Source organism: Rosa rugosa, chromosome 4 (assembly GCF_958449725.1).
Source record: "Rosa rugosa chromosome 4, drRosRugo1.1, whole genome shotgun sequence".
NCBI lineage: Eukaryota > Viridiplantae > Streptophyta > Magnoliopsida > Rosales > Rosaceae > Rosa > Rosa rugosa.
This window is the reverse complement of record NC_084823.1, coordinates 279,389-293,397: the sequence shown is the minus strand read 5'-3', so window position 1 is coordinate 293,397 and position 14,009 is coordinate 279,389. Positions and strand designations below refer to the sequence as shown.

At 40.0% G+C, this 14,009-nt stretch overlaps 1 protein-coding gene across 1 annotated transcript; it reads right to left on the bottom strand.

The window, feature by feature from the left end:
• Positions 1 to 6,642: 6,642 nt before the first annotated feature.
• Positions 6,643 to 11,202, bottom strand: LOC133743649 (uncharacterized). Its single transcript, XM_062171647.1, has 13 exons — positions 10,966 to 11,202; positions 10,606 to 10,743; positions 10,267 to 10,348; positions 9,931 to 10,007; positions 9,696 to 9,802; positions 9,362 to 9,482; positions 8,384 to 8,500; positions 8,176 to 8,267; positions 7,984 to 8,050; positions 7,760 to 7,838; positions 7,579 to 7,670; positions 7,091 to 7,234; positions 6,643 to 6,955 (listed from the first exon to the last, which is right to left on the bottom strand). The coding sequence occupies exons 1-13, from the start codon at positions 11,137 to 11,139 to the stop codon at positions 6,815 to 6,817; spliced, it is 1,431 nt and encodes a 476-aa protein (XP_062027631.1). The 5' UTR covers positions 11,140 to 11,202; the 3' UTR covers positions 6,643 to 6,814.
• Positions 11,203 to 14,009: the final 2,807 nt, after the last annotated feature.

The following is a 14,009-nucleotide window of genomic DNA, read 5'->3' as shown; positions in this document are numbered from 1 at the left end:
CAACACTAAGAGCCATCTAAATGACGCTTTCAAAGCGCCTCAATCAAAGGAGTTTGAACAAAGAGATGTATGTTCTCAATGTGGAGTGTCTGATCATTGGGCACACATTTGTAGAGCTCGTGAAGAACTTGTCACCGCCTACAAAGCATATTTGTGAAGCAAGAGAAGCTCACTATGTAGAACAAGAAGATCAAGAAGATGATCTAGAGTGAAGGGTTAAAGACTACAAATCTGGCTGGGATCAATAGATCGCCAATTCTGTTTACGTCTTTATTTTCCAAGAGATGTAGGCAATTGACATATTTTTGTAGTGGATGCCTATGGTTTAGTCTTTCTTCAAAGTAGGCATACTCAATGTAAATGTGATGTCTAGGAAGGTTTTGAGATAAGTGGTAATTAAGCGAGCTTTGCTCCACCGACATCTCTCTACTCACCTGGTCACATTTGCGTTGGAATTACCGAAAGAAGTTAGACGACTACCATTGTTTTGCATTAGCTAGCATTTGGATTAGATTTTCCTAATGGTTAAGAGATAATGATGTACTCTGTTGGCTTATGAATAAAATTTCGAGTTCTCTTCATTATGACTCCATTTTGATTCATGAGCATGTTACTTTGTGACTACGATGGCTGGGCCATCAGTATTAATTCAAGGACATGGAATAGCCCAAGTTCCCCTTGCCAAATGGCACCTTGATTATTCTCACAAAACTCTCTACGCTCCTAGGGCAGATGACACCCTATGAATAGCCAACGGATTCCATGCAGAAATGCATGAGGAGAACAAAAATGAGTTCCTTTGCAATACCTCTAATGATTGCAAATAAAGGCGCATCTTAGAGAAGTTTATGTGTCTCTCTAGTGGACTCTATGTCACTATTCGAGCTATTAAATCCAATAAAGTTATGAGAGAAGATCTCTTGGATTTAGACACATATTGGCTTTGTCTCGACAGGATAAGTCACCCTGGTCATGATATGATGATCCGTCTACTAAAGACTTCACATGGACACCCTCGAGCGAAATGAAGCAAGAATCAAAAATTGGTTCCTGGACTTAGCAAGACCGCAACAATTGCAGCATTTGGCGCTGCAGCTGTCTTGGGGCGCCATATGGCCGCCCAAGTCCCTTGTGACAACGCCATATATGGCGCTACCCATGGCCATGACGCCATGGATGTCAATCCCCATGGTTATAACGCCATGGATGCCACTTCCCATGGTCATGACACCATGATGGGTGATGTAGTCACAAACTTTGCTTTAATATGCGTCTCAAACGCTCAGGCCCAACCAAAACTCTCCTTGGTTGCTTCTAAGGCCTCTCGCTCATTTTACAAAGCCACTTCCTTAGGAAAATTAGGACTGAGACCGTCCTATGCAAAGGATATGAAAATACTCATTATGTTCTTACATAGAATCCGTGGGGATTCTGTGGACTGATTCCACCAACTTGCGGACGTTTAAATATCTCATGATGTTGGTTGATATGCAAACACGCTGGTCACGTGTTGTGCCATTGTCCACTTGTAATGCTGATTATGAAACACTCCTAGCACACATCCTATGACAACGGGCTCACTCCCCGAATCATCCTATTCAGTCAATTGGATTTGACTATGCTAGTGAGTTTACATCGAAGACTTTCGATGGATATTGCAATGAGACTGATGTTGGACATCATATTCTCCTGTACACACCCAAATGGTCTCGCGGAAACGACTACGATGGTAGTCAGGACATTGGAAATGCGCCCCAATCTCCTTATCCGCTTGGGGTGATGCAATATCGCATGCAGCAATGCTAATTCGACTACGACCCACCGCAACTCAATCTACCTCTGCGTTACAGCTAGTGACTGGGTACAAATATCGTACTTACGCATATTTGAGTGTGCCATTTATGTGCCAATTGTGCCGCCACAGCGCTCTATAATGGGTCCTTACAGACGAATGAGCAACTCAGTTGGATTTGAGACTCCAACAATCGTCCGCCACTTAATGCCCTTGCATGACGATCTCCTTACCGCTAGATTTGCGGATGTCACTTTGATGAGACAGTCTTCCCGTCGTTAGGGGGAGATAAGAACACAGATGTTCAGCAGGAATGACAGGAATTGTCGTGGCCTGTCCCCACTATGTCTCATCTCGATCCCTACTAAAGTGACGAGATCACACAATTATGCTGCAAACATGCCTGCAAGGAAGGACGTTCCTACGAGAGGACGTAGCGCCACCCTACACGGAGGTAGGCATGGCGCCAATTCCAAAGAGAGTGGCACTCTGGCATTACCTGCCATAGCCCCAGCTAGGATGCGTGGGAGGCCCGTGGATTCGAAGGATACTTTGGCACATTCCAACCCTTTGATCATCGACACTTAAAATCCGTCTCATGAGAATCTTCCGGGTTATGGTTATCGTTGGGGGACGCCACAACGTTAGAACCCTATTCCTGAGAATATAGAGCTCTATGAAACTTACACTAGTGTCCATGAGACGTGGGATAAAAACTCCATCATAATTGATGATGTAGTCACGCATTTCGTTGCGCATGAGTTTGTTGAGTCCGATGATATCGAACCACGCTCCGTTGATAAATGAATGCCAACGTAGAGAGATTTGGCCTAAATGGAAAGATGCGATCCAGATTAAGATGGATTCTCTAACGAAGAGGAAGGTTTTCTGAGCTAGTGATGCCAACACCTCCTGACATAAAACCTATTGACTAATAGGTCTTCGTTAGAAAGCGTGATGAGAAAAAGAGATGGCAATCTCGCCTTATGGCGCAAGGCTTCTCACAAAACGCCCTGGAATCGACTACGATGATACACATTCTCTCGTAATGGATGTTATTGCACTCCACTACCTTGTCAGTTTGGTAGTTTCCGAATAACTGAACATGCAGCTTACAAATGTGGTCACTACGTATCTCTATGGGGATCTAGATACGGAATATACATGAAGGTTCATGGTGAACTTCATTTACCCAAGTCAAGTGGCTCTAGACCACAGAGCGCGTTTACAAAGAGGTTGAAACGCTCACTAAAGTGACTACTTGATTGGGAAGGGATATGCCCACGCGTTTCCATAACAAGTTTCGGATTCTATCGCGGTTCATGTTGGACATGATCTTCATTGGAAGCCCTTAAAGACTTAAGGGAAACCGCTGAACACTAGAAATCCGAGTTTGAGATGAAGGATTTTGGGAGAACACGATTATGTCTCGGTTTGGAACTTGAGCATCGTGTTGATAGATGCTTAGGCATTTTGACAAGGTCAAGCCTTCAAGCACCCCCATGATCGTTCGTAGTCTTGATCCTGAAAAGGATCCTCTTCGTCAAAAGGATGATGACGAAGATGTGCTAGAGGCAGAAGTCCCTTACTTGAGTACAATAGGCGCATTATTGTACTTAGTTAAATGCACAAGACCGGACATCTCATTTGCAGTATGCTTGTTAGCTAAGGTATAGCTGTGTGCCAACGCGATGCCATTGGATTGGTGTAAAAGATATCTTTCAGTACTTGAGATGTGCGATTGATATGGGCTTGTTCTATCCCTACAGAGAGATGATGGATTCAGACCCATCACACACCAGGAACGCTGCCAATACTGGCCTGCGTCCCCTCTTCCCATCCCAAAACGAAGTTAGCGTTTTGGAAGATTTTGCTGATGCTGGGTATCTCTCTGACCCACACAAAGGTCATTCCCAAACTGGTTAAGTGTTCACCATGGGTAAAGACTGCGATATCTTGGAGGTCTACAGAATAGACCCTAGTCGCTATATCTTCGAACAATGCAGAGATCATTGCTCTTCACGAAGAGATTCGTGAATGTATATGGATTGGATCCATAATTACGCATGTTCGAACAATTGTGGTTTGAAGTCTACCATAGATGAGCCTACGAGCATTTAGGATAATGCAGCTTGTTTTGAACAAATGAAGCAAGGCTACATCAAAGCGACAACACCAAGCTTAATCAGCAACAACAGACTCTCCTCAAGATCAAAGTGAACTAGGTTCAATCTGAGGACAGTGTGGCAGACTTGCTCACTAAGTCATTGCCTAAATTCCACTTTCGAGAAACATGTTGGTAGCATCATTTACGGAAGTTATCCGAACTCCCATGACCGTAGTCATCAGGGGGAGATGCAGACATCAGGGGGAGATGTCTACATGTATGGTCTCGAAACGTGAAGGGTGTGTTGTGCTCTTTTTCCCCTTCGACCGAGGTTATTTTTGTCCCACTGGGTTTTTGTTACTCGGCAAGGTTTTTAACGAGGCAACGAGAGAAGCACCGCGTTTGGACAACACAAGGGGGAGTGTTTAAGGATATCTCTATTTGTGTTTGGCCCAAACTCTAGGTTACTTGACCTAGTGGTAATATGGTTAAATTAGAAGGATCTAGATTCCTATTCAATGTATGATTACTTTCCTTGTACGATTGAGATTCTATGCATTGTAATCCTCTATATAAAGAGGCCCCTATTATCAATGAGAATACACAGCAAATTCATCTCAATTTCAGTTTCTCTACAACAGTAACGTCTTTGTGTGGTTAGCATTTCTATAGTATTCACAAACATAGAAATCGCACATGATAACTATAACCGAAGACCTTACGATGATACGATGACATCATGAGCGATCAATATCTTGTTTGTTCTGTGACTCGATCTTATGCTCATACTTTTTTTTTCCTGTAACTTGAGACTAACTAATAAGGTATAGTATTCCTTTCAAAAAAAAAAAAAGGTGTAGTATATATTTGCTAAACGTAAAAGTCGTTAGAAGTCCACTTAATAAGGATGTTTATGTGAGCCTCACGTCGCAATTTCAAATCTCGTTGATATCCTAAAATGGAGGAGGTAGGAACACCTAGCTAGTACAAAAATCATTTTGTAGATTCCCAAGCAATGAGGAACATACTAATTAATAAGGTATATTATTTGCTAAACATGCTGCTTCCAACTCTATTAATTGGACCCATCTCAATTTTCTCATGTACCTCACTCCCCCTTGTGCCGACGATGTCATCTTGAGATTGAAGCGTCATGGTGTCAAGAATGGCACCTAATAAAATAAAATATTCTTCACTTTGCAGGGACGGTGGGATTTCAGTGGTGGAGTATTTTATTTTATTAGGTGCGCCATTCTTTTGCTTTGAGGCGTAAAATAAGATTTAAACGAAAACAAATTCATGAGGGAGGTCACCTGAGGAAATATAGAGGTCTCAATAGAATTTCTCCCAACTCATTGTATATATGCATATAAAATATATAGAACTCTGCGTAAGCGAGCGAGTTGTTTAGAACAATGAGAAGAGAAGCAGGTAGCTACTAGCTACACGTACATGCTTTAGAATTAATTCGAGGACGTTATTAATTAATTAAGGTGGCCGGATCTGCTGGCATTGAACTTGAATGAGAAGAAGCTGCATGCTGATCCATTGATGAGGCTGCAGAGAGGAGCATGCATGCTTATTAGCTTAGCCTAGTGCACGGTCGTCAGCCAATGAGACCTTGCTTAGCCTACTGGAACGACTAAGTACAACTGTTTTTTCGACTGCATGATCATCACTACTTGTGGTGAGCCTATTGCCTCCTCCACCTCCTCTACTACTCCGGTGGCGGCTGCTTGAAGCATAATAAATAGCTCTTGATGCAAGTGCTTTTCCGAAGCTGCTGCTACTGCAGGCCTTGGCTGGTGAACAATATTGTTGTTTGCTGTTTGATGAATAATGGAATTCACAGCTGGAAGTTCTGTCCACGTTATTTGTGCTGCCATTTTCTGTGTCGTTCTCTGCCTTTAATACTTCAGTGGTAGCTACATTAATAAGTTTAGCCATACAGCTGACTATGCTGTTCTAATACTAATTCTAGCTAGCAAGCTACCTCGATGAGAATACCAAGAGGCTGAGAACGAGAGAAGGGGTTATGGGTTATCAGATTATCACTATGCATATAAATATAGGGAGAGCCAATCTCGATCATCATACTTGCCAGAGTCGTAAAATAACTAAAGTTACCTGTACGTAGGAAAGTGGAATGAGGCGTCTAACTGAAGCTTGGTTGAGGTAAATAAAGTTGGATCTTGGCTGAAAGGAAAGGCTAGCTAGGGAACGCATTTGCCTTGCTATTACAAACTCAATCTTTTAATTCACCAACTGGCAAAGTTATGTATATCTTTGACATGAAGAAACTAAATATACCAAATTATCTAAAGCAAGGTCTTTGATCTACATATGTGCCATATACATGTACTTTCTTTTCTTGTTCGCGAGCTTTGGAGTGTCTAGAGATGACTGCTTAATTATTCCTCCTTTATCTTTTTACCCAAATCAACAGGCTGTATTTTCTTGATGCATGCCTTTAGTAAAATGAGCATTGCCTCATGGAGTCATGGGTGTCAAAAACACCAGGTCATCTAATTTCACATGTAAACTGTCTATGACTTATGCATAGATTGATTTTTTGTTCCCACCATGAGTACCAAGAGAAAGCTCTCTTCGGTTCTTCCCCGTCAAAAGGGCTTCAATGCGTCATATTTACTCTTCCCTCTTATCTCTCTTATCAGACAAAGAATCAATGTGTTGGATGGCTTGATATACAAACCCACTGTCATGTTAGGTCTCCATCCCACAATTCTTTTCAAAAGAAAGTCATAATATATCTGAATATTAGAATAATTTCAACTCGAGTTACAACTAAGAGGAGGCTTGGTCACTACGTTTGTAATATACAGTGCCTCCAAACTTACAAATGTAATGCCCACTAAAGATTTTGCTAATACATGGGGCACAGGTTTGACATCTTATTACAGTTTTATATATACGCCTTTCATGTGTAAAATGCCAGAAATAAGACCCCAAAATAAAATCTCAAGTATTACAAACACTAGGGTACCCCAATTCTTTGAGTGGACTATCACCTGCAGTAATGCTTCAGCTCCATCAACCTGCATGTCATATTCAGTCTGTATTATTTAGTATGAATTTAATTCTTCCAAACCAACGAACATATTCAGAACTCCCAAAGTCTACATTAAGTATCTTGAAAGACTACACCACTACAGCAAAGAAAGGTACTATACCAAGTTGTTTTCAGGGGACTGCCAATAGAAACCTTGCAATCCTACTGAGAAAAGGTCACAAGCAGCAAAAGCATATATAAGGAGCGCATTCATCCCCATCCATTGCAACAATACTGTGGGCTTTCTGCAATGTTTGACATCAACCTGCACGTGCATAAGGTATAAATAAATAAGGCACATTAATCTTTGTAAAATTTTCTGCAATTTGTTTCTTCTTCCTAGGATGTATCATTCATCTCTATGCCAATCCTTGGAATAAAAGGATTAAAGACCATTATGCAAGTCAAAGGAAACATGACAATTCTAAAGCCTGCCCTCACAGTGTGTCACAATCACAAGCGAAATCTAGTAAATCCATTCAAATTTCTTTAAACGTAGCTGTATCAGCGCAACAATGCATGGAATTAAATCAAGCCCATCTGATCACCTTTCCTTAAGGAATACCTCTCAGAATTTAATAAGAATCATTGCATAAAAATACAACTTACTATGTAGAAGATAATACTTAAGATCAAGCCTGATGCTCCTGCTGTAATGCATGCATAGCTCAGTGTGTACAGTGGTTTACAGAAAGGAATACCTGATACACCATCCATTACTCTCAGAGGAAACACAATGAACTCCTTATGCAAAAAGAATGAATAATATATTTATAACTAGAAGATATACCTAGCATCTCCAAAACAAAACCAAAGATTAGAATAGGAAAGGAAGACATGCACCATAACAGTACCCTCTGGTTTTTGTCCTACAGCAAAAGAAAGGATTCAATCCATGAAAACAATCCATCAAAGGGTCAAATCTTGAGAACTAAATTACATGATTTACGACATGTCAGTGATGTCACCACTGCAATGGATGGTGTCATAGATAAACAACAAGAAGCATCATACCTTAAAATGCAATAATATGTGCCCAAAATGCAATCCCACAAAACAAGTAAAAGCAGCCATCAGAGAGCTAGGAATAAGAAAAAGGTGTATAAAGTCAAAGACCAATTGTACTTATTAATTGAGAGAGTGAGAGAGAGAGAGAGAGAGAGAGAGAGAGAGACAGAGAGATGGGCAAGGAAGACAGAAATTAACCTTAAGATTCCCTCTGGGTCAAATGGTGCAAGGCACCAGCCAGGAGAATTAGGTGGCAGCGGTCCATAGTCGGGAGAATTAATACTGCATTCCTGTGGCATACAGGGTTAACATCTTTCAAAAAAAAAAACATAAACTGTAATAAAAGAGGGTAAAAGCCGAGACTCATTTAATAATGCAGTTACAAGTAAAGACTGAGGAGAATGACCTTTGTTCTTCTGTAAACGGGATGTTGATAAAGATGATGTTCACCCAAAATAACGCGATCGATAAAACCAACAGCATTGCAAGGAGGTTGAAGACTGCTTCTCACATCACAATAAATCTACGAAATAAATAGGGTGTTTCAGTTTGGAGGCAACTAAAGGGGAATATACTCATAAAGTATGTAGGCAAACGGAGTTCCAGTAGTCAACACTGATTAAGTTATCTACATCATCTTCATGTCAAAGTGGTGAATATGTAATAGGTAACAACGGATTTCAGTCGTTCACAAGGTTTCAAGAATTTGTTGATATCCAGGCATGGCTGCTGATAGATCGCTGTGTCTTACACAGCTCGTGGGTTGAAGAAAATATCTCCAATGTTTTGCCAATATCATCGTACTGATATCCTTGGTATTGTGAAGCAGCTTACCATATTTCAACCAATATTTGAATGAAGTTGAGAGTAAAAGAAACTGGATTTCAAGTCAAACACCCACGACCCACCTACCCTATCAATTAGTATGCTTATATATGTAATGTTGGTCAGAAAAATGGGATTATATAAGTTGCATGGACATAATAATTCATTAGATGGATTCTAGCTATTCATGGAGGGATAGTATGGAGCTGAATGGAATATATATTTCATGTTCAAGCAAATAATTCGAACTATTTTGTTTATACGTTTTGATATGACTATTATGTGTGTGGATGGATCTTCATCTACTTTTGACTCGTAGGACCTCTGAGTGGATGTATATGGACTTGTCATCTACATTCTGAACCTCGATGTTGAAAGACACGCATAATTTTCATAATATCTTCCGATATTTCTTCAATGAAAAATATCTGTTGATATATTCTTAAAATTTGAAAGCCGATATATTTGAATAACTTAAACAGGATCGTGCACCAAACTTAACAACCTCAGTATTGTCCATCCACAATTAGTAATGCAAAGAAAGAAATATATAACTCACAGTTTGAGTACCAGAGGTAAGAGCAGACAAATCCATACGCGGAGCTTCATATTCCCAACTTGGAACTAAGAGACCATACAGCAAGCTCATATAAAATGAGCACAATCCTATAGCAAACAACCTGCATGGAAGTATAGAAGGTACAACTTGTGATCAAGAATATAGAAACAGAAAGAGAAACAAAAAGAGAAACAAATGCATGGATAATCTAATTCTTAATAATCTAAACATCAGCTGTGATGATTTTGTTCCCACATAGGCAGATTAAAATTGCATAAATTCCCAGACAGTGAACAAATTACGAGGATAAATAGAAATGTCTAGCAGAACTGACCACTGAATGTAGTATTTCCTAGCGAAATCAACCAGTGAGTCGACCATTATGTTGTTAACAAGCCAGATTTCCGACATTGAAGCCAACAGATATCCAATCGATATCCTCTGGAAATCACAAGTACCCATTTTTAAATAGCAAAATAAAATCCTAATTAAAACCAGGAAATAAAATGATACAAACTTCTAGATTCATCATCCATAATAGTAGAAAATTGAGAACTCAATGATAATACCTGTAGTACACCTAGCCAACGTATCTTTCTGACATCAACTCCATATGTTAAGTGTTTACGCCCATGGAAATACCCACCTAACAACACATTCCAAAATTAAAAAGAGACTACCAATTTTCATTTATCACATCAACTATAAATGAAAGTACATATGTAGAGTGCCTCAGATCTAGTATTGCAGGCGTGTTATAGTAAGCATGAAATATAAGGGAAACAATGTGTATTTATTAAAAAGAATACAGCTGTTCGATCAATATAGCTAAGAGAAGAATAAGGAATCGGTAGTTTGCAACAAGTTTGACCTTATCACAATGCAATAGAACAATAGCAGCCTACCTTGCAGTAACAACCCCAAGAGGAAGAGATTTACAGCACGAAGCATGACTTTCTTGGTGGCAGTTGTCTTGTTTGATATTTTCTGCATGGTAACAGAGAGCATCAGGGCAGCACATGGCAATCTGTAAGTAGGGCATAGAAGAAATCCATTGCAGCAAAGTGCTTATTCTAAAAAACAAAAAAGCAAGCTTCTCCACTCTCATAATCAAGTCATTTTTATGAAGATATAACCACTGCCACATACTGACATACAGGTACTACTACAGAAGGATTTCCGGAAAAAACAAAAAAAAAAAAAGAAGGGGGATTTTGCAGTCGGTAGAAGAAATATCCTGGTACCTTGAATGCTAGACCAACGGAGACACCAACAAGAAACAGGAAAAATGGCATTACAAAATCTGCAAGTGTAACACCGAACCACGGAGAGTGATTTATGGACGGGAAAGCTCCTCCAGCATCGTCAACCAAAATCATCAACTGTTGTTAATTGTTACATAAAACTAATGAGGTCAAGTACAAGGGAAAGCTCGGAAAAACCAGAGAAAAATGTTGACAAGCGCGAGTGAATAATTATCGAACTTTAGTATATAAGCAAATGAAGTCGAATTGAATCACTGTAAATAAATCAGAAATCAAAGAAACACAGGGTATGTTTATATCAATCAGATTGTGCTACAAGTTTGACGGAGGGGGGCGTACCGCAACGGTGAGGCCACGGAAGACGTCGAGTGAGGCGATGCGTTGATTAGGTGCCGGAGGACCTGCGCCGTTGGAAGGTGATGAAGGTACAATTCCTTGGGATGACGAATCTCTGTTTCCATCTCTGTCTCTGTAGGGGTGAAGAAGAGGAGCGACGTCAATGACCGGAGACATCTTCACTTGTCTGCTTCAGTGGCAGTTGCTCCGCTGTGGTCTGATCGAATGAGTCGTGCCACATTTTGCAGTCTTCTCAAAATAATAATAATAATAATAATAATAAGGGAGAATTTCACAAATTGTCACTCAATTATGACTCATTCGACACTTTGGTCACTCAAGTTTCAAATATATCACTTTGGTCACCCAACTATTGCACTGTCAATCACTTTAGTCACCCAAGAAGTATTTTTTTTAATAAAAAAAACTTTTTTTAATAAAAAAAATTAACAAAGTGACTAAAGTGATTGACAGTGTAATAGCTGAGTGACCAAAGTGATATATTTGAAACTTGAGTGACCAAAGTGTCGAATGAGTCATAGTTGAGTGACCATTTGTGAAATTTTTCCCTAATAATAATGCTGTAAAAGTAAAATGGAAATTAGTTTACTCATTTTATTTGATAGTTCATTTACATAGGGAGAGAATTACTGAATTACAATGGAAATATTAATTATAATAATGACAGTAAATGTTGATTGAGCTGTAATTGCTAATTTCTTAATTCTCTCTTCGTCAGTTACTTTGACGAAACTACATAATGTGTTTTTCCTTTAACACTCCTCCTTGTGCCAAGTCAAAGACGAATGGTGTATAAATTGTTGTCTCACTAAAAACTTTGCCAAGTAACAATAAAAACCCTATGGAACAAAAAATCCATCTTGGTCGAAGGAAAAGAGCACAACGCATCTATTACATTTGATGATCACATGTGTGTGTTAAACTCCCCCTGACGTCTACACCTCCCCCTAATCCTTACATTAGTCAATGGAGCTTGGAAAGTCTTCATATTCCTATGTTTTTCACATGTTTCTCAAATATGGCCTTAGGCAATGATTTGGTGAACAAATTTGCCACATTTTACTCAGACCATACTTGATTCACTTGAATATTGAGGAGAGCTTGTTGTTGCTGATTGTAGAAAAACTTTGACGATATGTGTTTTGTATTATCACCCTTGATATAACCTAACTTCATATGTTTGATGCAAGCTGCACTATCTTTATAAATGCAAGTAGGCTCTTCAGAGGCAGAACTCAAACCACTAATCCCTCGAATATGTGTAATGATAGCTCTTAACCATATACACTCACTAACCGCCTCATATAGAGCAATGATCTCTGAGTGGTTCTAGGAGGTAGCCACAAGGGTCTGCTTGGTTGATCTCCAAGATATCGTCGTGTTCCCAATGGTAAATACGTACATAACCAATTTAGGAACGACCTTTATGTGGGTCAGAGAGGTACCCAGCATCAGCAAAACCAATCAAAACATTATTTGGGGTTTCGGTGTAGCGAGTGGCACTTTCGCCATCAATATTTCCTTTGGGGGTTGCAGTTCTATTTGCGGCTCCTCTTGTCTCTCTGTAGGGAAAGAACAGTCCCAAGTCAATGGTTCCTTCTAGGTATCAGAAAATATTCATGATACCATTCCAGTGACGCTGCGTTGGCGCTGAGCTAAATCTAGCTAACAAATTCACTGAGAATGCAATGTCTGGTCGAGTGCATTGGGCTAAGTACAATAATGCGCCTATTGCACTTAGATAGGAAATTTCAGCTCCCAACACCCCTTCATCATCTTCCTTTGGACGAAATGGATATTTCTTTGGATCCAAACTTCGATCGATCATGGGAGTGCTAGCAGGATGCGCTTTGTCCATGTTAAATCGCGCCTGAGCATCTTTTGGACATACGCAGACTGGTGGATTAGTATTCCACAAACTCAGTTGTTTAGTTCAAGGCCTAGACAAAATCGAGTTTTTCCAAGATCCTTCATCTTAAATTCAGATTTCAAGTAGCTTGCGGTTTCTCTTATTTCATCAAGAGTACCTATTTTGTTCATATCACCGACATATACAGCTACAATTGCAAGTCCGAAACTTGTTTTCTTTATGAATACGCAGGGGCATAATTCATCGTTTTTATATCCCTTTCCAATCAAGTAGTCACTTAGATGGGTATACCACATCCGCCCAAATTGCATGTTTCCTTACAGCATTCTTAAATATCATAGGACTAGGGAAGACCATCCCAATCTCAAATCTTGGATCCTTCATGTCAGCTCTTGGGTTGAACTCCACCCAATCTGAAAATCTTTTCTTGCCTTTAACCTTGAATGGCCCAAGATCTTCACCATCACTATCTGAGCCATGTATATTTACTTGGAAAGCCATCTGAGTCATCTGCCTCTGCATCACTGATATTACCTTCGAAACCCATCTCCTCCCATACAGCCACCTTACTTGGGTCACTATCAACATTTTTTTCAAACAACACTTCATCTTCTTTATCGAAGAGTTCATAATCACTATCCACAAACCCATTATAGTTGGGATCATTGGAATCTGTTGTTTCAAAACTCTATCCATCATCTTTAGGTGCAGCATATGAGCACTCCCCCCCCCTCCCCTGGTTTCATATCACCTTGGCACTGCCTTCTTAGGTTTCTTGCCCTTCTTCTTTCCCACCTCATCCACCTTTTGCTTTCCTTTTTCCTTTGCTGAGTTTGTAGTTAAACCCGAACCTTGGATTGATGCTTGAGAACCCTGAACAGATGCAGAAGGCTCCTTGATATTAATCCCAACAGTTGGTCTTCTCTGGATACCTGCCTCCTAGGAGCATTCTTGGCCCATGAGTTGGTTGCTACTTGCCCCACTTATTGGCCCATTACTCAGCCCACTACTTGGCTGTTCATGTGGCCCATTACTTGGACCACCATATCCCCCATCTTGGCCCATGACATGGTCCTCTAGATTGTTTCTAGCTTGGTCTGCATCTTCACCAACAGGGTCCAATTGTTTTTCTTCTAGTGCTGATAAAGGTAAATCT